The 27,611-nt window shown below is 37.9% G+C and overlaps 2 protein-coding genes across 3 annotated transcripts in view; both read left to right on the top strand.

Annotated features, from left to right (window-relative positions):
• The window catches only part of LOC111862183 (rDNA transcriptional regulator pol5), a 25,829-nt gene extending 10,368 nt beyond the window's left edge, over window positions 1–15,461 (top strand). The window contains exons 7-17 of the mRNA XM_023847370.2: window positions 667–844; window positions 1,273–1,403; window positions 1,983–2,112; window positions 4,749–4,929; window positions 6,544–6,780; window positions 8,669–8,899; window positions 10,589–10,896; window positions 11,126–11,401; window positions 12,805–13,057; window positions 13,907–14,163; window positions 14,397–15,461. Coding sequence (XP_023703138.2) covers window positions 667–844; window positions 1,273–1,403; window positions 1,983–2,112; window positions 4,749–4,929; window positions 6,544–6,780; window positions 8,669–8,899; window positions 10,589–10,896; window positions 11,126–11,401; window positions 12,805–13,057; window positions 13,907–14,163; window positions 14,397–14,868 — 2,654 coding nt within the window. The 3' untranslated portion in view covers window positions 14,869–15,461. The remainder of the gene's footprint in view (window positions 1–666; window positions 845–1,272; window positions 1,404–1,982; window positions 2,113–4,748; window positions 4,930–6,543; window positions 6,781–8,668; window positions 8,900–10,588; window positions 10,897–11,125; window positions 11,402–12,804; window positions 13,058–13,906; window positions 14,164–14,396) is intronic.
• A 3,070-nt stretch (window positions 15,462–18,531) lies between these two features.
• Window positions 18,532–26,464, top strand: LOC111862181 (serine/threonine-protein phosphatase PGAM5, mitochondrial-like). Of its 2 annotated transcripts, none has more exons than XM_023847365.2 (5): window positions 18,532–18,764; window positions 21,070–21,242; window positions 21,628–21,842; window positions 22,399–22,529; window positions 25,373–26,464. In XM_023847365.2, exons 1-5 carry the CDS (start codon window positions 18,601–18,603, stop codon window positions 25,518–25,520), a joined length of 831 nt encoding a protein of 276 aa, XP_023703133.1. In that variant the 5' UTR covers window positions 18,532–18,600; the 3' UTR covers window positions 25,521–26,464. The 2 variants fall into 2 exon arrangements, with proteins under 2 accessions (XP_023703133.1, XP_023703132.1); XM_023847364.2 differs by having other exon boundaries at window positions 22,396–22,529.
• Window positions 26,465–27,611: the final 1,147 nt, after the last annotated feature.

Below are 27,611 nucleotides of genomic sequence, written 5' to 3'. Positions count from 1 at the left end.
TTAATATTACTACATCTACATCATGAGCCTCCAAAACAGTTTATTATATATACACAAAATATAGAATCCTCCAATTTTTCTGTGGGAACACAACAAAATCGCAAAAACCAACAACTGACTCGATGATGAAAAGCAGCACCTGAAGAATTTTAATCTTGTTTTATACTATAACATTTGTTTTATATAGTATTTATTGTACTTTTACGCCAAGTATTTTAATTAATTGTATCCAATTTTACTAGTACTGCAGTTCAGTGGTGTATATATGTTCGCCATGTATTTGCCTGATGATGGCTTTTGGTAGCTGAAACATGTAGACAAAGCAGAGCCAGACTTGGCACTGACCTTAATATAGTTGTGTTATGATGGATTTAATAAATGTTCATCTATATTAACATTTTATTCTTAATATTACTGGATTTCTGGACTTTTACCATGGAGTAGTATTATGAACAGAAAATATTGGTGGGGTGACTAGCTCTTTCTAATGGGCCCACCTGAGTAGGTGCCTTCCCACCTTTCCAGCTGAGGACAGAAATAGATTGGGTATTCAAGATGTTATGTTTTGCTTCCTCTGCTGTATGACAGACAAATTCTAGGTACCGAGTAATCCTAAATGTAATACATCATCATAGTCTTTTAGACTTAATATCTTACTGTTCGCAGGGACGAGAGTTGTACAGAATCTGTTGGGTATGTTGAAGGCACGTGGTGTAAAGAAAGTTGCAGTCCTGTTCAGAGATGTGATATCAGGAACCAGTGGTAGAAATGGTGGTTTAGGTGGGGAGCCCCCAAGACCATGGAATAACAAGGAACGAATGTATGCTACAGACCTGTTTGCAAGGTAAGATTACTCTCATCTTGAATTAATATTTCAGGGCACATTAAATGTGGTCACCCACTAGCTTTTGAGTGCAAAATTAAGTTTGTTACGTATGTAACATCATGATACATTTGTTTATAACAAATACACATTCTTTCCTGTTATATGCCTTTGGCCTCATAAATCATTCTCTCCATCTTTAAGCTATTCACTTTGGAACTTACTTTGAAATGAATGTGTTTCTCTTGAATATAACTGAAAGCATTTTATGCAGTATGAGATGAGAAGTAATACAAGGACATTTCTTGTAAATCATAGATGCAAGTATTTGAAGAAAAATATGCACAGGAACTTCATTCCAGAACTTTTTAGGTGTGCATGTTTTATGTTCAGTTGAAGTGAAGACTCCTCATCCTCATATAAGTATGTGGTCGTTCCGAAATATACAGGATTTTGGGTCTGCCAGCTGTGATAGGAGATGTTGAATGGAAGACAGAACAAGTACAATTCTTGCTTCATAAGGGTTTCTTCTACCTGCAGTCCAAGGAGCAGGACCCACCTGTTGGTGGCTTATTGGCAGGTATGCAGCATGCTTCCATCAATGAAGAAGTAACAATTTGAACTTCACTCCTTCAGTGCTAGGTACAAGTTAAACTGCTTATCTTGCCCACAAATAGCTTCAACATTATCTGTGACATCATCATTGAAATATCTGCTTCAACATATAGCTAACAGTTTTAAATTTTTCAGAAACTAAAATTAAAGCTATAATGAAAATACATACAGTATATAGATAACAGGGTGAAAGGCTTAATTATCTTTTCATTATGTAAACACAGAAGTGATATATGATTTTATGTAATAACTTCAACTGAATGAACATTGATGTTATGTAGTCTTGTAGATATTTACCAGATTTTACGGTGCTAAATCCCAAAAGACAGCAGTCTTCATAGTCACTACTGAAGGGAACCCAGATTTCAAGTGAAATTCTTCAAGAGTTCATGATTTGTGATGTATTAAATCAAATATTGACTCTAATGGTAAAAACAGGCATTCCTCTTGTATATGAATACTGGGCCTTCATCAGTTTTAATTTCTTGAATCCTTCAAAGGTTGTTACTATTCTTCTCTTATTAAATTGCCTAATTTTCATTAGATTCATTGCAGCAAAGTTTCTTCCGAGTCCTTAATCAACGTCTACCCAAGATGGAAGATGTCCGAAGACTACTCAGCACATTGGTGCATAATGTAGACAAAATGATATCAGGAGGAGAATTCTTACTGAGGTAGAATATCACATTTAACATTTACTGTATTACCTTTATGGAAAGTCCCACAACCACAACCAAATTGAGAGTATTTTGATAGATAGGAGATGGCATTCAAGTATACTTGATACAGGGCAGCTAATTGTGATACCACTATCTGGTTGTGGCAAAAGTTAAGGAGGTAAAAGGCTGTGAGTAAACTACCAATGCACAGGGTTCATATGGAGAGGTTAAATCTCAAGAAATTAAATGAGGCAGAGGGTAAAGAGCAATATCATGTTGAAATCTCAGATAGGTTTGCAGCTTGAGAAAACATGAGCCCATGTGCAGCCAAAACATGTTCCAAATTAGAAGAACATATGATATAAATTCAAGACATTCTAAAGTATTTAATAATCAATTTTAGTATAAACAATATAAAAGGTTTTTTGAAATATGACCATGACTGATTTGTGTGTAAGCAAAGCACACTGCACATCAGCTGTGCGATCTTGAGAGAGTGAAGTCACAACCTCCACCCTCCCTCCTGTTCGGGTTAGAACCTGTTCAGTCCTGTCTGTGAGTTGCTAGAGTGATGAGCGAACAGAAGGTACCGTGGAGCGTGGAACAACGCATTGTGATCAAATTCATCGTTGGACAAAATGTCCCGTCCGCTGAAATTCACCGTAGACTCCAACAACAGTATGAGGAAGAGTGTCTCTGATGGACCCGTGTGTTTGAGTGGTGTTAGTGCTTCAGAGAGGGCAGAGAGCATGTGGAGAATGAACCGCATGATTGTTGGCCGCGAACATCCGTCACCGAGCCAAACATTGATTGTGCAGACGCACTTATTCATGAGAATAGGCACATCACTATCAAGGAACTTGGAGCAGTGCTGTCCATCAGTGTTGGTAGTGTAGAAGACATCGTGAAATACCACCTGCACTATCGCAAGGTGAATGCACGGTGGGTACCATGCACTTTGACAGACGTGAACAAAATGGTGCGCTTGCAAGCCNAGAAGAACATATGATATAAATTCAAGACATTCTAAAGTATTTAATAATCAATTTTAGTATAAACAATATAAAAGGTTTTTTGAAATATGACCATGACTGATTTGTGTGTAAGCAAAGCACACTGCACATCAGCTGTGCGATCTTGAGAGAGTGAAGTCACAACCTCCACCCTCCCTCCTGTTCGGGTTAGAACCTGTTCAGTCCTGTCTGTGAGTTGCTAGAGTGATGAGCGAACAGAAGGTACCGTGGAGCGTGGAACAACGCATTGTGATCAAATTCATCGTTGGACAAAATGTCCCGTCCGCTGAAATTCACCGTAGACTCCAACAACAGTATGAGGAAGAGTGTCTCTGATGGACCCGTGTGTTTGAGTGGTGTTAGTGCTTCAGAGAGGGCAGAGAGCATGTGGAGAATGAACCGCATGATTGTTGGCCGCGAACATCCGTCACCGAGCCAAACATTGATTGTGCAGACGCACTTATTCATGAGAATAGGCACATCACTATCAAGGAACTTGGAGCAGTGCTGTCCATCAGTGTTGGTAGTGTAGAAGACATCGTGAAATACCACCTGCACTATCGCAAGGTGAATGCACGGTGGGTACCATGCACTTTGACAGACGTGAACAAAATGGTGCGCTTGCAAGCCTCCAGTCGTCTCCTACAGCAGTTTGAAGACGAAGGTGATGCATTTTTGACGTCTATAGTGACCACCAGTGAAAGATGGGTGCACTACTTCATTCCCAAGTCCCAGCAGTCATCACACGAGTGGCAGCATACCAGTTCTCCCAAACCCAAGAGAGCGCTGAGGAACCGTTCAACAGGAAAAGTGATGGCAACGTTCTTCTGGGACTGTCAGAGGGTTATCCATGTAGATTTTCTGACAGATGCCAGAACAGTCAATGCAGCTTATTACTCAGACCTCCTGGCAACAGACCTGAAGGGAAACATCTGATCCAAGCGGAAGACAGGTGGAAAGCAGGTGGCCTTCCTTCAAGAACCCTCGACCTTCTGACTTGTAACCTAGTGCCTCAATCAACTACACTACCGCTTGCCCCTTATCCTACATATAGAGGTAGTTTATATTTATAAGGCCTATTCAGTCGTAGTTAATTGAATGGAACAAATTAGTGTTTGTCACATTGACCCAACTTTATGTCTGCTCTGTTGATGGAAACAGTAATGTACTTTCTTAATGCTCTACCATGATACCGTTCTGATGAGAAGGGTGTGTTGAAGATTACTGCCTTTTGGGATGACACCAAGTAGTCTAGTAGATTGTTACCGTGTTTTTTAAGGAACAAGCAACCTTCCTGAGGATAGAAGAGTGGGCCAAGAAAGGTGAACAGTAGTACAGATGGGCAATTAGAACTAAGACCCTGGGTGAAGTGAAACGAGCGAGGAGAACCCTGGTACTGGTCCACTCTCTTCCTATATCTATACTACCCTTCTCTCGTGTTCGTCTTACCCTTCTGCCCTGAAGGTGGCAGTAGCTGCTTGCTCCAAAGCTTCATTATACACGGTGTCACATCTCAGAACTCAGTACTCTTCGTAGTTACTGCTCTGAGACCCTGAAATCTCATATTCATTTCCTGTTTATAATGCTCTCAAATGGGAGTTGATGCACATTTATATTTGGAAATGTATGTATTATTAGGCAACCATTAACACGGGAGGTTCTTGATACCTGGCAGAAGTTAATTGCAACTTCCAATCGACTGGAGCGAGAGATTGAGGCTGGCAGAAGAGTGATGTTGGCCCGTGTATTTCACACCATGTTCTTGTATATGGGCCTCCAGTTACTGACGGACCCCAAAATGGCACAGGATGCCCTAGAGGTCTGTTACAACACAATTATCAGTAATGCTTATTGTATGTTTAATATAACTCGTAGTGTATGGCATTAATTTATTTGTTTTAAACCTTTGATAATAATGATACCATCTCTTGGCCTTGTTCCTTTGTGCCCTATGTAAATGGTGTATTGGCCTTGCAAACCATTTAAATGATCTCTGAGGTAAGACTGTCAGGAAACTACCAGTAAGTCACAATTGTGTCGGTTGCTGTTTGACCTCTCACTGGTACCCATAAACAAGGTTCATTACATGAATACAAACGGTCAGTGATTCTGCCATGCTGCACATAAACTAAAAGCAAATTTACTCTTTCATTCATTCTGTCAAGTGTTTTGTCAGACTGAGGTAAAATAAACTATTTAAATTGCACACACACACACGCGTATTTTTTAGTAGAATTTGACAAGGAATGACACTCCATTGTTAATTACACATATCTACTTTAATCTAGAAAGGAAGAAGAATAAGTATATAGTATATACATCTACATACAACAGAAAATAACTGTGATGTGCCTAATTGTGCAGCAGTTGTTACTTAAGCCAGTTATTTCTTTGTATGTGCATGTTCTAATTAATAAGAATGGATTACTAGTACATGTATATGCAGTACTTACACAGCCAAATGCATTTTGCACATGGATTTCAAGACAAAGAAAAATTATTTAATACAAAGTACATGGGAATCTGAAATTACCCAAGGAGCTACCTCAAGTACAGAAAGGACATGTAGCACTGATGTGTTGGTTTCATTTGCTCCTCCATACATCCTCTCGGGGTCAACAAGTTGATGTGTGAACTTCAAGGTCTTGGACCAAACAGCAGCAACACATAAATACTTTATATACCTGAATGTAAGACATTTGTGCATCTAAGACAGCCCCCCCACCCAAGAAACATATTAGCACATAAAGTGTGATTTTTCATTTTGTACAATTATTACAAACACATGTTTCCAAGGTGATGTAGATTTAAACACATGATTAAAATGTGTTGTAGATTTGAACAGATGTTATCGTAATGTCCCTTCATGTGGAATTACGTCTTTGGTTCATAACTGTGATGGTTCTTCAGAGAAACCCATCATAGCCCTACACTTTGAAACATATTTTTATCTGTCTTTATCACTCCCTTGCTAGACTGGTAGCACTTTAAGGTACTAATGTCAGTGTTTATTGTGTATTAGAAGTGCTGGCTCACCAAAAGAACATATTTAAAAACACCACTGTGTCTTTCACATTTAAATTCAAGAAAATTCTTCATTTTTTAACTTTGAAAATGGGGTGAAAACCCATAATTTTCCATTTGTTAAATGTAAAACTAAATCAAGCTACAGATTTAATGTTGGGGCCACATTTTCACCCACTAAATCTGAGTAACACACTAAAGCAAATGTCGTTAATTCAAAGAAGAACATTGATTATTTATATGGAGCTTTGGCTGGGAAGACAAAATTGATCATCAAATGCGGGAGACTCTTAGATCAGCAAACATTAAATAAACATTTTATTATATAAACAGAATGCATATAAATTGTTTCTCTGTGTAATAGAATATTATTATTTATTTAGCTTATTTTATTGTGCTTCCTTGCTAGGAGTTACATGGTTGTTACAAAAGAGTGGAATCAGAACAGGAGGAAAATAAGAAAAATAAAACAAAGGCCCAATCAGATGGGAAAGAGGAAGTGGAACCTGTGTGGATTGAAGTGGCAGTGGATTTGATCTTGTCACTGTTATCACAAAACTCCAGTATACCAAAGAACATGCTGGACATGTTCTTCTTTCATCTCTGCCCGCACCTCACAGGACCTGCATTAGGCCAGATTACAAAGGTATGAACACCAGATAAATGCATTTAAATTTTATGAATTTACCCTCTTAAGGAACCAGGATGGCTTGCTTACTCAGTATGGTGGCCAGGTCATGGGTTTGACTGTCAGGGTTTAATTCCCAACAGAGATAAGAATTTTTCTCTTTGCCACTGGCTCTACATGGGGGCGCTCAGTAGCGTATTTGGTTGAGGCACTATGGTACAAGCTGGAAAGTTTTAGGTTCTATTCCTGATGAGGTCATTGGATTTTTCAGTTCATCCTATTCCATTCAGGGGCTCTGGCATTGGGGTTAACTCAGCTTCTAACAGAATTGAGTACCAGCAAACTTCCTGGGGTGGTAACGAGCTCACAACCTAACCAACTTATGTGTGCCAATTGTCTAGAATATGTGGGAGCCTCAGTGTCTCACAACCCTATGGTTCCTTCATGGCCTACTACAGGGATAGCTCTAACTTTTACTGCCTCTACATGTGCAACCCAGTCTTCTGTCCAATAAAAGCTGGAGGCTCTTTGAAGATGACCATTCATCTCTATCTAGTGCCAAGAGTGGCCATGCCATAGCTTAGGTGGTTAGTGTCCAGCTTCCCACCACGGTGGCCCAGATTTGATCCCAGCTCAGGTCATGTGGGATTTGTGGTGGACAGAGTTGCACTGGGACAGCCCCCCCCCCCAAGTACTTCAGTTTCGCCTGCCAATTCTCATTCCACCAAGTGCTCCATATTCATCTGTCATCCAGGGCTGGTACAGTAGATCTGGTAATGGCCAACATACCAAATAGACTCAGTCTCACACAACCCCATGAAATTAAAGAAAACTATTGTGAAGGTTAAGAATGAATGGAGTTGTATCTCCACCCCACCCCCTAAAATGTTTATGTTGTGCTACTGAAGGTAATTACCTTGATTTTGTTTACCACCAATATTTGGAATCTGGCAACATCATTCTATTAATTTGTCATAAGATTACCTACCTGTGCTGTAATGTTCACATGTGGTGGTAGTGGTTATTGTTGAGGTGACTGACTTGAGGGTCAAGGTGAACTGGCTTGACTTGGAGGCTGTCCTGAAGGGCACTGTGACTGACTTGAAGGTTAAGGTGAATGAACTTTTTCATTTGGTCAACAGAGGAAAGCCAAGCTATCAAGTTAATATGGTTAATATTGTGCAACTGTATTTCATGCACTTTATTTTTTATTTAATTTTTATTGCCATTTTGAAAAGCATAAGAAAAATATGGATAATTGTCTGATACATACAAAATGCATATGAGGACATTGCTATAGTAAACATTTTTACTGAAGCTGTGAAGGAAAATGAAATCTTCAAGAATGCCAGCACTGCATTAAAACAAAATCTTAAGCTGAGCTGCTAAAAACTTTAAAACTGATGTCTTCAATTCTCCAATAGATGTGCATAATTATCATAACATTATATAGTAGCGCTGTTCTACTTAATAGAAAGATGGGTGACTGGTAATTTTTATTTGCAAATTACAAAAATGCTCTATTATGTAGCATGTCCTTTGGAAAACGACGTTTGTGATTTCTTTGAAAAATACAAAAATGAATTATATACACATATATGTAAAAAAAAAATGGTTTTTCAAGTGGCAAAGGTTCAATCATAGTTTAGGCAAAATGTCACTCAACCATTGGTCAGGAAATTAATGTATCATACACTGATTCATGAAAATGCCACTGCATTATATTTGGCTGGCTATATTATAGTTTTTTTTAATGTTATGTTCTTATGCTTTCCCTTAAAATAACGATGAGTGGCGTGAAGTTTTCAAATTCATCGTGTTCAAATACATTGAAATTGCCTAGTTTTCTGTAAACAAGAGAAAGGTTTAGTTATTTTATTGTACGGTTTAAGTTATTGACTTTCAGGTATTGGATCCCACTGTGGAAGATAACCCACTTACATGCACAAGCAGTAAAGAGGAAGAAGGTATTGATGATGATGAAGATAATGATTCTGAAGATGATTCAGACAGCAAAGAATCATGCAGTGATGAATCAGAGTCTGATTTAGAGGATGGAGAGAATGAGACAGTGAATGACAAATTACGGATAGCTGTTCGTGAAGCCTTGGGTTCTGCAGCACCCCTCACAGACACAGTAATGTAGTTTTTATTGTATCTCTTATATTGTGTTCTTAAAGTATAGAGAAGGTCTGTCATACTGATGAAGTTTCAGTTTTTTCTATTATGCTGTGCAAGTCCTGCAATAATACCACAACGTACCCCTCACACTTGTTGCTCAAAATTTACCTTGCAGTAGGTGTTACTGAAATGCTCTTAAGCCATGATCCATAGTAATTCTTTCATCTCATTCAGTATTAAAACTTTACATTTGGTACAGAATTACTTATTTAATAATGTAACAGTAAATCGACGATGCACACATTCTTCTTGTCTGTAATTTATGGATTATTCATACAGTTCAGATGTTATTTAATGGCTCTTAAGGGTTTTTCTTGTTTAGTGTTTTGATGGTCACACTGAAATTCCTGCTGTATTAATTTTGTTTGCTTTAATATTTTCATAACATTTATGTTCAGATTGTCTGAAAACATAAAAATTAGAATATACAAAAGTATAATTTTGCCTGAGGTTCTGTGTGGGTGTGAACCTTGGTTTCTGACATTAAGGGAGCAACATAGACTGAGGGTGTTTGGGAACAGGGTGCTGAGGAGTATATTTGGACCAAAGGAGATAAAGTGATGAGAGATTTGAGAAAACTCTATAATAATGAGCTACATAACTTGTACTCTTTGCAAATTATAACTATGATGTTCAAGTCAAGGAAGATGAGATGGGCAGGGCATATAGCACGAATGGGGGAGAAGAGGAACACATGTAGGATATTGGTGGGAATGCCAGAAGGAAAGAGACCACTAGGAAGGCCAAGACATAGGTGGGTGGACAATATTAAAATGGATCTTAGAGATGTAGGAAGGGGTGGTGTGGACTGGATCAATCTGGCTCAGGATAGGGAGCAGTGGAGGGCTCTTGCAAACACAGTGATGCACCTGCAGGTTCCACAAAATGCTGGGAAGTTCTTGAGTAGCTGCACAATTGGCGGCTTCTCAAGAAGGGCTCAGCTTCTTGAAGTCAGCCAGCCGGTCCATATCCTTTGTCTCTGAGAGAAATATTAAATAGGGTTTCATCATATAGTGAAACCCCCATTTGAGGTTTGTTTGGGAAGCAGTAGATATACATTAAACTTAGAAAAACCTGAAATGAAGGTAATTTAGCTCTGAAATAATTAACTTGGAATCACTGAAATTGAATATTGCATGGGGGAAAACAGAACTGTGGAACATTAAATGGGCACTTCGCTGTATTGGTATTTTGGTTAGGGGAGACAAAATAGTTTTCTGTGTTACATATTAGAATAAAATAACTATAGGTTTCAACAGATTTATTGCAAAAATTTATGAAAATATGTTTGATTAGAGAAATGTTCATAGGAAGCCTGTCAGTCCTTATGCAGCACTCAGTACTCATGAAGGGAATTTGCAGTGGCTAAGTGTGATTAAGGTATCCACAGTTGTTGCAATATTTCATGGTCCTTGACACATGGCAGGATAATATGCACACTGTTTCAAGAGCAAAATGCTGTCTGCCTTTATTCTGTGGTAATAATTAATACCTGGTCTGCATTATTAAACACTTAGTAAATTTTGGGTTTACACAAAAGAAAATCATTCTGTTGGCATTTATCTTGTCATTTCTTCTTCATTGTCTTCTTATCAATGGTAGTTTCAAGGACATTTACAGATATATTTTTTGTTACATTTTTCAGGAATCTGTTGATATTGATGACATGGATGAAGAAGAAGGCAAACGTCTGAATAAAGCTCTGTCTGAAGCATTCAGCATGCTCAAAGGTTCAAAGACAAACAAAAGATCCAAGAAACAGTTGAATGATGATCGGATCCTTATGCACTTTCGGATCAGAGCAATAGATCTGCTAGAGATATTCTTGAAATCTGAACATGTAGGAACAGAAGCTTCTCTGTCAACATATATTGACATAATGTTAGTTCTCTTCAGTTTGCTGGAGTTTTGTATCAGAGATTTGCACCAGAAACCACTGGAAAATAGAGTAAGGTAGAGTATTATAAAGTGTCACACTTCCCATAATAAGAATCAATTTTGTGTTTAAAGTACTGTGTCTATAATATATTTTCATCTATTAACAATATAATTCAAGAATTAGCTGGCAGGATACTCATGAAAGTAACCATATATCATAACATGATCTAAGGAAAGATCCTGTATCATTTTGTTAAAGGAATGTTAAGAGGTATAAGATCTTGATGTTAGCTTTTGTTTTCAGGTCGTGTTTAAAGAAATTGTCATCTGCAAAAAAAAATGTGTCCGTGAAGGGAGTACCAGAAGAAACAATTGTGGATGCTTTGAAACGACTAATGGAGAAGGGAGAGAACACATCAGGTCCCATCTATCTGGACATGGGTCCTAAAATAATTGAGTGCTGCACTTTTCTTGTATGGTGCTCTCAGCGCCTCAGACAACAATCATCAACAGCATACAATGGAACATCACCTGTAATAGAAATCTACAAGAATGCTTTAATAACGTTCTTCACTAAAAGGTAAGTAAGCACATTTGTTGTGTACATGGGTTACTTCAAAAGTCATGGCAACTAATTTTTTGGAGCAAACACGTTACAGTGAAGAAAGTTCAAAATATACCCCTCCGATTGGCTTAGTCTGATCAGGCACATATGAAGGGGCGTAGCTATAGTAGGCAAGAAAAATAGCACATTATGGAATTACTTTTCTTTTTTCGTTTTTTAATCCTCGAAAAATTCAATGTGAGTTAAATCTGAATTCTTACATTACGACTATCAACCTTCACAGTAGTCTCCAAGTGTATCAGGTGTATCTTCTTCCATGCACTGGGTGATCACGGCATGAGAAACATCTGTACGAGCGGACACAGGGCATCCACTACGTTGCAAGTCGGCACTTGCTTCTCTTCCATGTTGGAATGCTTCTATCCACCTTGTAACAGTTCTGTATGGTAGAGCACAATCACCCAGAGTTTGCACAAGCTCTGAGTGACATTCAGTTGCATTTCTGCCATGAAGCACTGCTATTTTCATGTAACAATGCTTTTCCAGCCGGCTAACGTTCATTCTTGATGAAGGTTATGATCACGCTGACTTCGCACTAGACTCAATTCATTGTTCTTCGACTTCCACATCATCTAGTGGCATCATTAGAAATCAGACGTTGCTGTCTCTCAGCGGCAAATTTGGAAATTGTGGTCGGAGCTTTCTAAATTTCAGAAAAATTATGTAGCCATGGCTTTTGAAGTAAAACACATATATATTGGCTGGCAAAAAAAAATGATGTTTTAAACGGATGGTAAAAATAAACAAATTGTTGGATTTGAATTTAACTTATGTAAGTTGTGTAAAATATAACCTAAATATGTAAATTTAAGGATTTATTCATTTTAGTTGATTTGCTACACAGATAGATATTTTCCATTTTGAGTGTTGAAACATACATATTATATTCATGTTATGAATACATGAAGTGGCCACAGAATTCTGCAGGCATAAATTCATTAGATCTGAATGAACAGACTTTCACTGTCAGTGTACAGAAACTCTTAATCATTTCAGTCCCTGTAGTTACTGCAACAGAGAGATAATGTGTTGCCTCAGGTACTACAAGATAACATTCAATCAGCATCCATCATCCAATGAAAAAGGTGGATCTTGATTTCTTGATTTAAGGTTTTCCTGAAGTTAATATTCAGTTTCAGTGTCCCAAGTCAGTGATCTTAGTGTTAAACTATCTGTGTTTGAGTTTTTTCTCAGTTCTGCACAATTTGCATGAGTCTATTCAAATCCATAGATCTGTTCATATCTTTCATTTATCCCCCCCCCCCCTCTTTGTTATTACTTTTGGGGGTGGTGGATACCACACAATATTCTTCTAATGTTAAATGACATCTTACAACAATTTTGGCATCTTGTTCTAGAGATTGTCTTCATCAGCCTGGTCTCTTCAGATCAGTCCTGGAAAATGTGTGGGATGGCAACTGGACACTTGTTCCACTTCTCATTAATTTTGCATTTGACCCTGCAATCAGACCATTCAGAAGGAACCAAGCACTTGATCTCTTGGTTGCTTTCTTTCATAATCGAAGGCTAAGGATTGTCCAAGAGTTTGCTCAAAATGTAGAGCCTAAGCTAGCAGAAATAGAAAGATTGCTCTCAGAGAGTAGTATTGAGGTAAGTACAGTGAATTTGGTGCCGTTTGTAGAATTAATGTTACCTAGAGTTGGAAAAGGGAATACAGGTAGTGAAATTCTGAAAATATTGTTATAAGTAAAATTAGTCAGAATATTTAACCCCTTGAAGTAAAACCTATGCACAAATCTGTAGCTTTGTTATCTGCTTTCTTCTCTCTGATACGGTCAACCCCCTTTTGATGTTGCTGAATGTGGAATTTTCTTTCACTTGATATACGGTGTCATTGATCGCGGTTCATTAATTTCAGTGTTATTTCTGTCATTTAATATTATCCTTGGTTTTCAAATTCACCACTCTCCACTGCGTTTCATATTCCAAGACATGTCTTGCTGATAATTATCAGCAAGACATGTCTTGGAATATGAAACGCATTATAATAATAATGAGCATTATAATGCTCAGAGCTCTTGAGGTGCAATGCAGTGAGACATTGATGTTAAATTTACAGTAACAAATAATGTTTCTAAAATATGCTGACAGGTGGCATATTATAATTATTGGGGTATTTTAGCAGGAACTTGTCCATTGTCTATGTTTTAAAGCCTCACATTCTAAACATTACTTCCTTTTTTGGAGATGACACCATCTTAAAGTAGAACACTGCAGAGTGGGAAGAAAAGCTGGATAACTGTAGGACCTGAGACTCAGTGATGATTGTTTTATCTAATGCCCAACAGTGGAATGCAGAACAACATGTTCTCTAGTGATAGTAGTATTTTTCTCTTCCCCCCTCCTTTCTTTTCACAAAGTTATGGCTTGTTTTAGAATAGTTGCAGTGTGTTTCTTTTTTTGACTTCATATTCATTAGACACTGCCATATTTTTCCAGTGGTTGCACACTCATGTGGCAGACAACTCTCAGAGCCAGAATACCATGGGACGTGGAGTACAACAGAAGTTTGTCCGTCAGTTGCTGACATTGCTGTTTACTGTCTGGCAGTCTTACAGCCCTGACAAGAAAGGAGGACCCAATGTAGACTGGTCATCTCTTGGATCAGCATTGATGAATTACAGAGATAGAGTTGATTTGTCAGCAGATGCCAAGACAAATTTCAATAAACTGGCAAGAGTTTTGGGTATTAAATGGTACGTGCTTCTTTTCCTATATAATGGAGCTGATGCAGTTTTTAAAAATGTTCAAAAGAACTTTTCTTACAGTGATGGTATGTTTTGTTATGAAGAAAGAAAGCATCAGACAAATACGAACTTCATTTCAAATTGAGGTTGTATCATGCTGATTTCTGTCAACATTTTAATAGAATTGTATAATAAATTTTTCTGCTTTCTCCTATTAATTTTATTTATGGTTGTAATTCTAGGGTTCCAGTTCAAAAAGAGAAGAAGAAAGCAAATGAAGGAAACTCATCTGGCATAGAAGATCTGTTGCATTTTAATGAGGAAGGTGAAAATGGTATGGCTATGGGCAGTGACAGTGATACAGATTCACAAAAAACTGTTAAAGATGCTAAAGAGGCTCAGGCCAGCAAGAAACAGAATAAGAAAGGAAAAGAAAAGCATAAAAATAAATCTCAGAATAAGGCCAAGTTAAAAAAAGAAGCCCGGGAACTGCGATTAGCTTCCTTGTCTGAAGGACTGAAAGGTGTTACATTCTCTGGTTTGAGAAGGAATGTTGAAGGTGATATAGAAACTGGAGGTATTGAAGTGGAGAAATCAGTGAACATACCTCATAATGGATTTGTAAATGGTGAAAGCGTAAAGAAAAGCAGAGTGTGTAAGAGGAAGGCAGATGAAATTGAACATAACACTGTAACAAACAAAAAGATAAGATGAACTGAAACAGATGACCGGATTTCTTTTGGTGGTAACTGAATGAATTTGTGATCATGTAGAATTTCAGATTGAGAGAGCGAGCATGATACTCATATTTTCATGGTAGCCAATTGAATATTTTTATTTATATTCAGCCACTACAGTGTTAGCTTGTAACTTCTTAAGAATGCATAGGATTAATGTGAGGAGTTACCAGAACAAGGGGTAAAAGAAACCCTGCCTTAGGGTTTGTCTACTGTCAACTTTCCCAGTCAGGACGTACACATTGAGAATTTTCAGATTAAATAAATTATATGGTTTATGTTTTGGCATTCCCTGTTTGGGCCCTTGTTCTGGTAAGTATTCTGTTTATGTACATATTTTTTACTTCATGTACTTTTATTCACTGATGCCATTAAACTGACCCGAGAAAGTTAAGAGTGTAAATATCAGCTGGCCTAGTTCTCAACGTTTTTTCTGCTGGGTTTTGTTTGACATTTGATCTTCACTTCTCATATGCAGTGTAAATACAAAATAGCCAACAATAAAAAGGACCCATCTTTCCATCCATGCAATAGCAGATGAGAAATTACTTCATAGAAATTGTAGCATTGTATATTTATATGTGGTACAGTCATTAAGTTCATGGACTTATCATCGCATCATATTACAAGGTATTCACATATACTTACATATATCCACTTCGGCCCTCAAAACAGTCCCCATTGGCCGCTGTGCAAGTCTGCCAATGTTGATATAACTGCCGAAAATATTGCTTAAACATATTGGCAGGAATTGCCGTACAGTGTCTCTTGTGGCATTGATCATCTCCTCGGGAAACTGAAATTTACGACCACGTAGCTTTGCTTTCAAGCGGTGAAAGAGAGAAATCGCATGGTATGAGATTAGGTGAGTAAGGAGGGTGTCGCAAAACGGTGACCTTTTGCCTTGCCAGTTCCTCTTGGACAAGAACAGAGTGATGTGCAAGGGCATTGTCATGTAGCAACAGCCAGTTGCTCCATGTGGGATAAATTCCACATGAACAATTCCCAACGAGTCGAAAAATAGTTCAAACATCACCTTGCCTTTTGACCTGTACTTCCGCAGTTTCTTCTTTCATGGCAATGATGGTGATTACCAGGTGGCCAATTGTTGCTTCAGCTGTCAAATTACATGTAATTTTGCTGCCAGTTTATAAAATGCAGTGAACTTCCAATAATCCATGGTAATGGTGGGAAGAAGTAACATGGATAAATAAAACAACAGATAAACCAAAAATCTGGAACTGCCCACTATCCATACTGAATTCAAGCCTGAAGATCACTTGTTACTTACCAGTATTCTGCTGGTTACTAGGCAGTGAGTGACAAGTTGCAACAGGGTGAGAAGATGGCAAATTGTAAAGCATCACTGATACATAATTACCGAAACAGATGTAATGTACAGCATGTAAATCATCATGGGAAGGAACAGTCAGTGACTGTGCAGATGTGAATATATTATGTTTAATCCCTCCACTGATAAGAAAGAGTACTGTAGCTGGATTTCTTTTCCTCCCAGATTTCTGGGCACCAGAAGATGGAAATTTCAGTACTGAGCTAGCAATAGCAGAAGAAATTGCTTTTATTATAACCAGCTCCAACACAGCACAACATATAAGCATATTATACCAATATTATATTTGATGTCTGTTGTCTGAGGTATATTTGGTAAACATGACATTTTGAAAGTTGGTTCCACTTATTTTGTCAGATAATTGGTTATCATTATGTTGACAGATTTTCTGTGTCCTGTTTATATTAAGATCAGTAGCTGTGGTTGTGACTGAACCTGAGAGCTCTTGATTACTATGTTGATACACAACTATTAAATCATTTGCTTTACCTTGTTAGCATTCCAGCATAGTATTCAACAGTGACTACTACTATTAAAAAATTAAAGAAATCTGTTATTGTGGTAGAGACCAAGTTGAAGAAGGAAAAAGAAAACAATTCCTGAAAAACCATGTGTATCAAAAATACCGTGGACAGTGGATACTGTCCAACATAATATACAGTGAATCAACCACTGTTATAAAAACTTCTGCAGACTCGTTTGACAAGCAAATATTCTTGACGGAATGTATCCTTACACCTTCAGGTATGCATGACACTGCTGACTCTACAGGGTGTAACAAAGTTGCGAACAGACTCTGGGTATGAGTTACACATACCAAAACAAGGAAAAATATCCATGTTGACATGTGTCCAGAAACATTTAATTTTTTCAGTTACAGCTGAAGCATTACATTTATAATAGTGCTCAAAATGTCCCCCATGAGATTTTAATGCATGAAATGCTGAGCATTTCTTCATTTCATCAGTGATTTTTAGAGATGGCATCAAGAATATTCACAGCCAACACCTGTGGACAGAAGAGAGTCCACATTATGTAATTCATTCTAAATACAGACAACCACTGTTGAGATTTTCTCTTACATGTTCTGCCAAAGCCATGTACTAATTTATGTAAGTAGAACTGAAGCTTTGGCAGGTTGCATGTTGTACTTCATATAAGAGATGAATTGAAGTGAGATCATTGAATTTCTGAACAATGAACAAATATCTACATGCTTCATCTTGTCATATTTGTTTTTCCACATGACAAAATAGAACGACTGGATTATGATTAAATTCAGAAGCTAGAACCCTCAGTAAAACTCATTGTCTTGATTGGACATTGAGGGTTACCAATTACCAAGCCACCAGTTCAGACTGCCCTAGAGTATTTTTCAATAACTTTTAAGTTGTTAAAAGAGCAAAGTTAAGGTGAATAATTTTGTGTCACTCATTTGCCCATACTCTTCAGTGTTCTAAAAAATATAATGACTAAATACTAAAATTGACACGATATGGGTGGTGGGACTACTTACTGGACACTGTCACCTTAAAGGACACCTCTTCAAACCGGGACTAAGTGTTAGTCCCACTTGTGAGAGGTGTCAAGAAGAAAATGAAACAGCCACACACATTCTATGTGAATGTGAAGCCTTAGCTTATTTAAGATTATGTCAATTGGGTCAGTACTTTATGGAACCAATTGACTATTTCGACGCCCCCACATACAAAATCCTACGCTTCATTCAAAGCGCAGGATTGATGAGGGGATAATCAAAAGGGGAAGCACAATAGACCACTGTAGGTCGCAGTGCGAGGCCCACCCCTTACAGATTCATTCAAAACTGACATGATTAGTATGTGTATATAATACTGCTTTAATGTATTCGGTGAGCATTTGACAACCAACTGTGCGGAAGGACCTATACGGAACTATACTCCTCATCGCTCCTCATCCTAACATGACAAAATTGCAAATGCCCCAACATATCTAACATCTTTTTGCCTTACTCTGTGCAACCCGTTAGGTAATATAGCACGTCAATGTGCAACAGAACTTGAGCCTTCAAAGTTCATAAATCTGCTGCGTCAATGAGTGTAATAATAATGAACTGGAAATCCCAATACCTTTTGTCAGTCAGTTTCTTTACTCTCTACTATTTACCGCCAATTCGCTTTTGAATACTTTCCACAGGTGGCTACGGATTAGTAAAGTGACTATCAAGGAGATCCGTGCTTTCAACGTATCCAACATACGCGTGTTCTCATGCCAATTCTATCCGTGAATTCTGCTTAGTTCACGTCGTTCACGTGCAGGTCGTGGTGTACGGAGAGGCGGAAATGTGATGAAAGCGATTTAGTTTCATAAACAAAGAATATGAATACGCTTACAAAGTTTCAAAAAATTGTTTTAGCAGGATTAGGAGTATGTGGCGGCGCACTAACTCTTTATTACGGCTTCCGTAATGATAGAAAACAAGCTTACGCGTCGTGGACCACTAATTATACACCTACGCACGAGTGGGATTCAAACTGGGACCGGTAAGTTAGGCTAGGACAGTGTTTCCCAACTTCTTTTCGATCATGCGTCACCACAATGCCCAAAAGATTTGGATGCCTCCTTTGGCATAACAGTCAACCAAGTTCTGAAAAAGTATAATGTAAGGAGGTAGTTCATAAAAAAGGAACATAAGTGAAACTGTTGTAATCTGACTTTCTTCAATGAATATGTGGGAACATTCCCACAGCGTGTGGCAGACAAACAATAACAACCCCACAAATATAAATTTTATATTATAGTTTGTGTATTATAAAACATAAATCGAACTCAGCTGGGGAAAATAAAAACTAAGTTAATGTCATCCTTGAGCATGATGTCTCCTGCAAACAATTTTTATTTGAGGTACTAAGTCAATTTCAATCACAGATCCCCCGGTATGTGATATCCAGACGATTTATCTTATCTTTTTCTGGTAACAGATCATTTATAGCACTAAAGCCACATTCAACTAAATATAACAGTGGGAAGGGCAACAGCAATTTTCTTGCAAAACAAGTTGAATTTGGGTATATAATTTCTGTCTCGTCTCAAAGCCATGCCATTGTCCCTTTCATTTTGAATCAAGTTCTAATAGATGCATCATTTTGCATTTCTGAGAGTTCTTTATACTGCAAGGCCACAACAGTTAAGTCCACTAGCACTGGCTGAGTTATCCAAGATGGAAAATCAATTTCTTTTAAATCAGAAACTCTGTCATTTAAATCACATGCCATTTTTCCAGGTGATGTACAGTAACAAGTACAGCAGCATCAGTTACCTCATGCTTATGTAGCCAATAAAATTGGTCACATTCTTTGACTGAAACATTCTTTTGACGTAATTGCAGAAATACAGTGAAGCCAAATATCTTAGCCTTTGCGTCAACAAGGGTTTTATTTTCTCCTTGCAGTTGTTCATTTAACATATTCAGTTTTTCAAAGATATCTGTCAAATAACTCACAGATGCTTGGCGATTAACTGTGTGTAGGAGTTTCATTTGAGGTTTGTCATTCAAAAACTAACTAAGAATATCCAATAATTACATGAATCTTCTCAGGCAATTCCCCTGTGACAGCCATCTCACCTCAGTGTGAGGCGATAGTCTTACGTGGTCAGCACTTGTATCCTCACAAAATTGTAAGATGAGATTCTGACATTTGGCATTAGCTTTGATAGTGTTTATACATTTTGTAACTGAACTCAGTATCTCATTTAGAACAGTTGAAAGTTTTTTAGGGAGTGCTTCTGTAGTCTAGTGGTCAGAGTTCGATTCCCCGAGCTACCAGATTTTTTCTGAGAAGTAGGTGGTTTGGAATGAGGTCCACTTGGCCTTGTGATGATAACTGAGGAGCTGTTTCAAAGAAATAGCGGCTGCAGTATAGAAAACCGAAATTAACAGCCATGAGGATTCGTTGCGCTGACCATGCGACACCCTCTATCCACAAAAGTTGCCACTAAACTTCAACGACAAGCAGCGGTTGCTCGGTTGGTATAGTTCACTTGCATACTAAAATCGCGGAGTTTGTTTTACTTTTTGAAAGTTTTTTAGAAACTAAATTTTCTCTGTGAATGACACAGTGCACAAACATTCCTGGAGTGTTATCCTTCATCAATTTTAAACAGCCACGTTTCTTGCCCATCACAACAGGTGCACCATTCTTAACACAAGATGTAATATTTTTCATTGATATTTGAGTTTCATCTGAATACTTTTTGTGTATATTGTATATATCAGTGGCGGTAGTGGTGGTTTTCAGTGCTTCACAGAACATCTCTTCAGTAAATTCACCAGTGTTACTATATCTTACATAGGCCATCAGTACAGCCTCACTGTTCCATACACTTGATTCATTCATCTGTATTGAAAATTTTCTTGGTCTCAACTTTTCAACAAGTTGTGTTTCCACTCTTTTGCCACCTCATCTGTTCTTCTGCTAACAATATTATTGCTCAGAGGCATTCCTATGACATCTTTGTCATCTTTCTCCAGAACTGTTTTGAGAAAAGTTGATTAAATCCTCCCCTGTAGTAAGATTTTTTTTTCTGATTTAGCTATGAGCAGAGACATTTCATAACTAGCTTCAAGAGTATGATTTTGGGTAGCAGTTCATACAAAGAAGAATGAACCTATTGTTGATCTTTTCTCAAATTTCTCCTTTAGAGACTTAAATTAGTTCAAATCATAGTTCATGTAAGCCCCATGTTTCACCTTCACATGTGCTTTGAGACAACATAATGATCTGTCTAATTTATTACTTTGTTTTCCAAGGCTGATAGTTACTGTATGGGAGGTCATTTTGTTCACAGGAGAGATCCAGCAAGTCTTGTAAAGCCATCAAAGGGTGGAAGTGATGATAATAGGTACAATGAAGCTGTAAGTAAGGTCAAACCCAAAGCAGTAAGGCATCTTTTGCTGATTCGACATGGCCAGTACAACATGTCTGGGAAGTCAGATGAGGAACGCGTGTTGACAGACCTTGGTATGCATACTGTTTAAAAAATGACCTGATATTGATAGGATTTATGTCTTTAAGTTTTGAAGCTTTCATGGCAAATAAATATGCTGAATCTTCCTTGATAGTACACCAATAGGAAGAGGCATTAATTTGACAGACTGATATATATACCAAGAAACACAGTGTGGAATAAAATCATGTGAACAGATAATAATAAATATAACAACTGTTCATTTTGTTTTTTCCCCGTCTTCAATTACTGCATTAAACAGCTTATGTTTATTAGAGCCAATTTCACATTGTTTTTCTTTATATTTTTGATAAGGGAAATTTTGTTCCAAGGGAACTTTTATGTTTAGACATTCTTTAAGCTTACTGTTGTGTAATTTGAGTGTATTTTGATTTTCAGGTAGGAAACAAGCAAAATTAACAGGCCAGAGACTGCAAGAACTTGGCCTGCCCTACACAAGAGTAGTCAGATCAACTATGACGAGAGCAAATGAGACTGCACAGATAATCTTGACGTCACTTCCTAATATCCCTGTTACTGACTGTTGTTTATTGGAAGAAGGAGCTCCTATACCACCAGAACCCCCTGTCGGTTCCTGGAAACCAGAACCTTACGTAAGACTGACATACTGTTTCATGTTATCTGATTTGTGTACCATTTAATATTGAAAAATGCATAAAATTAGGGGTGGAGAATTGTTTGAACATCTGTTAGCTAGACATGTATATTGGTTCCTGGAAAAAGATGGATTAATGCTTTATATTGTCTTGCTGTCTAGTAGAAGAAAGCCGAAAGTTACAGCTGACAGTTCTGGTGGCTGACTTACAAGAACTTCACAAATGCAGACACACTGAGGTTGAAATTGTCTAGTGAACTGAATGATAAGAATTTGGATGTGTTGTTCTGGACAGAGCATGCTCTCTGAATATAAACTACTTTTACAGAACTGCATCCATACAAGAGAATGTTCTGCCCAGAGCTTTATGGACTTTATTGAGATTCCCAGAACTGCAAAAGCAAACTCCTAAATTAGTCACAAGCCCCAATATTTCAGTAACCAGGCAACCATATTTTTCAACCCCTGCATAACATTATTGCAGATTAACCGTGGTTTTAATTCAGTGCTTACAGTGATATCATTACCGACTTTTTAAATCTACTTTTCAGCAGTTTTATCAAGATGGTGCACGAATTGAAGCTGCATTTAGAAAATATTTCCATCGAGCTGAGAAATCGCAAGAAACAGACAGTTACGATATACTGGTGTGTCATGCCAATGTCATACGTTACTTTGTGTGTAGGTGAGTGATGGGTTTATTCATGATAAAGTAGAAAGTCAGTAGCATCAGTGTATGATTAATGAATTTCTCAGTCTTGCAAAATACAGCAACGTCCCCATTATCGAGCATGTATGAAGAATGTGGTGTGCTGGTTACATGAATTTTTTTTATTCACTTAGTGGGGGGTGGAGTCCAACTGGGTCCTATTGGCATGGCGGCCACTGATTGGCCTGTTGTAGCCTGCCCCGGATGATTATGATGATGGAGAATTTGGTGGAATGAATATTGGCAGGGGAAACTGAAGTACTCGGAGGAAACCCACCCCAGTGCCACTTTGTCCACCACAAATCCCACTTGACCAGACCCAGGATCGAATCCAGGCCGCCACAGTGGGAAGCCAGCAACTAACCGCTTGAGCTGTGGCACAGCCTCTAGTTACATGAATATACCAGCTGCTTAAGAAAAACTCTTACAGAATCCGAGTAAAAAATCAAAACAACATGTGTTCACTTTAGTTCTTATATCGTAGTAGCCCTTGGCAACACAATGGATTGGCAGGTGATTTTGGGTATGGGTACTGTAATGCAATCACAATTCACCTAGCCCCTGCTGTAATGGTACTTGCATAGAGGAGGTCAGCTGTTAGTGCTACTTATGGCAGATGGAGATTGTACTATATGGTGGATGAACATATGCACGCTGGAAATTTGTTTTTAAATAAGCATACAAGAAGTTCTGGGAAGGACTGTTCACCTACTTTCCTTTTGTATGACATGGACCATATAGAAAACCAAAAATTTAAGGGAGGTTCTTTAAAGTAAGGAAAGTAGGCTAAAAAATTGTACATTTCTTTGAAATTTTTACAGGTTGGTTGATGATTTTCCAAATGTTTCGATGCTTGGTAACAGGGAGTTCACTGTAGCTTTTGTCCCTTTCCCCATATAGGTAAAAAGTGAAAAAGAAAAGGTAAAAGTTATCCCTGTAACAGGCCATGGAGGCCCATAGTTTTGTGAGATGTTGAGGATTCCACATTTTCTAGACAGTCGGCTCACAGATGCTGGTAAGGTTGTCACCCTTATGCCCTGGCCACCCTTTACTCCCAGGAAGATTCCTGGTACTCATTTCTGTTAGAGACTGAGTCAACTTCGGGGCCATAATGCAGCTGGAAGGATTAGTTCAGTTGAAAAATCCAGTGACCTAGACATATTGTAACTAAGGGATATGTTAAGATATTCAGCTTATCAACAGTTTCACTGTAGTGAATGCAGGATCAGTTTATCTGTAATATGATCGTTATTATTGAACAAATCAGAGTTTTCAACATACAATTGTTTGTCTCATAAGCAACTCTAATATTTTCTTTTACATTAAATGTAAATGTAAATGATTTGCATCTATTCATTTATTGTTGCAGTTGTTACCGTGGTTATTGTTTTTTTACTATTGTTTTCCCATTTCATTAGTGGAGTGTGTGTGTTGTTTCCACCTCACATATTGTGCTGCTGCCATATCTTACTTATTGCATTAAATTGAAAGGTATTGGTTTGGTGGGATCTACATTAGCATAATAAATATATCAGATTTAGTCTAAATTCATTCATTGGCCCCGAACAAAAGCATGTGGACCATATAATCATATCTGCTTGCATTCCTTTCTTGCATATTGTGCAAGACTGCACAGTATCATATGTGTATTCACTTATATTTTTTGTGGGGGGGTGGAACTGGGGGTGTTCATGGTGTAATACAACTTGTCACTGATTGCTTAATACTGTAGTTTCTCAGGCAGTTAGTTGCAATGCCCGAGCAGATCACATTCTCCTCCAAAGAGGGTTACCAAGTTGTCAAGAAATATTTAAAATTAGTTATATTCATGGTCAGTTTTTGCAAGCCAATAAGATTTGATATGTTCTTGGAAGTGTCTACAGCTGACAAAACATTTCATGAAATGTTCTGTGGGTGTACAGGAACACTAAATAGCTTACTATAGGTATAGAGAAATTCTAAAGCTATTTAAGTTTCTCTTACTGCAGAACCTGACAGGGACTCACAAGATTATCCAGATGTGCACTTCTTATGACTCTACAGGAGAATTTTATAGCTAACTGTAGATATAGAGATGTAAAGCATTTAGGTTCTACTGTCACTGTACATCCTGATGGAGAAATGCAACAATGTAGAGAACTACACTTTTCACTCAGTTTACTGGGTTTTTGGACTTTGTTCATCATCTGGTATTCTAAATACTTATTTTCACTTCCCTTTGTATCTTAGTTTGGGGTATGTGTGTGCTTTATTAAGATTTTTATTGTACGTCCTTCACGTTATCTTCCTCTGACAAATCCTGGTGTCAAGTATTTATATAGCTGTAGTTATAGTGACATAGGTTGTCCCGTGATAGAGGTTAGCTCTTTCAAGGGGACCCTACAGTGTAGGTGTCTCCCCACTTACTTGAGGACAGAAACCGATCCAGTTTACAAAACATATCCTCTAGTTTCTAGAATACCAGACAACAAGCAAAGACCAAAAACTCAGTAATCTTCAGTGTTTTACACCATCATCAAAACCCTTTAGAATCTACTTGCAGTTTTCACTGACTGGCAGTGAATTGGGCGTGAGGGGTAAATTTATGTATTTTTGTTTTTTGTGGTTGTGGTATCACAAAGTTTAAGAACCCCTGATGTGTTCTATGGTATTAATCTGAAGACACAAAATCATATTCATTAGGATACTTTCATCCATCTCCTACACTACTCATCATCCATTGGGGACACTGAAAGGAATGTTTTTTTTGGGGGGGGGGGGTTCAGTCCCATTCACCTTGTTTGCTGTTGAAATAATACTGTGCTGTGGGTGGGGTGCAGGGCCCTGCAATTCCCTGCTGAAGCTTGGCTCCGACTGGGACTGCATCATGGCAGCATCACATGGATCAGTGTGACGCCAAGCGGCCGTGTTATCCTTCGTGCACTTGGTGACACTGGTCACATGCCACCAGATACCATCACACAGTGACATATCTGTACCAGCAGCACTCAGGGTATTGAACGTTCAACATAAATGGAATGTGAAAGTTGAACATTAACTGTACTTGTTTTTATATGTTTGAATATTATCATTAATGGACTAAAATGCCCATAAACTGTGCCATAAAATAGGGCCATGGAAAATTGGATTATTTAACAGTCTGTGGCTCGTAACAAGCAAGTGTGTGTGCAGTCTTCAAGGAGTCGTCATTAGTCTGCAAGTTAATTTCATTCAGCGACATGAAGTTGGTGAATGATCAAATAATTAAAGTAACTTACCTTTAAGGGCAGTACAGTAATATTATTTAAAAATATAACTCAAAGTTGTATAGGGCGTGTTGGTAGGATTTGAAGTTTTAAGGTTTTCGTTACTGTGATTGTTCATATTGTAGTCTTCTGGGTTGCGACGCCATATAACCTTGTATGTAGATACTGATGTTTCGCAGGAACATGTGATTCCATCTTCAGGATTGAAATGTCTAAGGTGAGAAACTGCTTTGATCATATAGACAGCCTGCAAGGAGGATGATGACCCAGACCTGTAGGAGGAGTACAGAAATGGAGCCCAGTTCACATCAATTGGAACACTGTATAGGAAATTGTCCATTTCAGGGTCACAGTAATGTTTTTCATTCCTCTTATGATAGAAAACAATATTATGGCCCTGATAATTTTCATTTTCATACCTACTGTTCCCTTTATCCCAGAATGTGCTCCATTTCTTTACGTTTTGTCTTCTCACTTTCTTGTCTAACTGAACCACTTCAATCCTGAAGATGGAAACAGCATGTTCCTCTGAAATGACAGTGTCTACCTACAACACAACATGATGTCACAACATAGAATTTGGTATTCATTATGATGTATTACCATATTTACGCATGTATAGGCCGCACATTTTTTGTCAAAAATTCAAGAGGAAAACTGGGGTGCGGCTTATATTCGAAATATTCGAAATCACACTTCATTTAAAAAAAAATATATTCATAATTAGTAATACAGGGTGTAATACTCCTGAAATAATATTCCAAGAAAATTATTTTTTCTATAATTTCTGTCTGAAAATTGTGCTGCGGCCTATACATGCGTATAGAGACGGTATTTGTCTCTTTGGGTACATGATTATTTCTCATGTACACTGTACTGAGCAGCTGGCTTGACAGTTAAGACAGAAGGAAGTTACATGCACGTTTACGTTTTGATATACAGTAGATTTGCTGATTACAGTGGCCACACGGTCTAAGGCATGAACTATATTTGCCCACTCGAACACTGGGATTGTGGGTTCAAATCCCACTTGAGGCATGGATGTCTGTGCATTCATTCTGTGTTTGTGTTGTCCTCTGTTCAGGTAGTGGCCTTGCGATGGGCTGATCCCTCATCCAAGGAGTCCTGCTGACTGTGTAAAAGATCAAGAAACTGAGAAAGAGGCCAAGGCCCAAAAAATGGCTGTGGAGCCATCAGTGGATACAGTAGATCAGTATATACACCAATCAATAATGTCAATATCATATTCATGGTGGCCTTATTTTGAATTTAAAAGTAGCCATTGATTAGACAAAGCAAAGGTTTTCAAAGTTCCTGAAGTACTATACGTGGAACTCTTTGATTGGTCTCTTTCTTGAAGAACATAGCTTACTCCAAGTTTCAGGTCTAGAAAGTATCGCATTCTATAGAACCGTAAGTAAATAGTGTTATATGTTATATTTATTTGTAGGTATGTCAGTGGTAATGAGTCCATGAATGCACGGAATATTTTTTTCGTAGGCATTGTCATGCTTAAAAATACTGAAATCTTCAACTGTTTCAGAAAATGGATAAACATAATCATAGAATACATGGTCTGACAATAAAGTTCTTGAACTCATTGTGGTAAAAGTGCTATATACCTCACTGCTGAATATCACTATGATCGCCTTCAAAATAGTCCCCTTGGGAAGGTATGCACAATGCCAGCGCCTAGTCCACTCTTCAAAGCAGTTTTGGATTTGGTTTTGTGGAATTGCCTTCAGAGCTGCCGTCATATTATTCCTGATGACAGTGTCATCAAAATTCCTTCCTTTCAATATCTCCTTTATCT

The sequence above is a fragment of the Cryptotermes secundus genome, unplaced genomic scaffold, assembly GCF_002891405.2.
Source record: "Cryptotermes secundus unplaced genomic scaffold, Csec_1.0 scaffold1229, whole genome shotgun sequence".
Classification (NCBI taxonomy): Eukaryota; Metazoa; Arthropoda; class Insecta; order Blattodea; family Kalotermitidae; genus Cryptotermes; species Cryptotermes secundus.
This window is presented reverse-complemented; position numbering and strand designations above follow the sequence as displayed.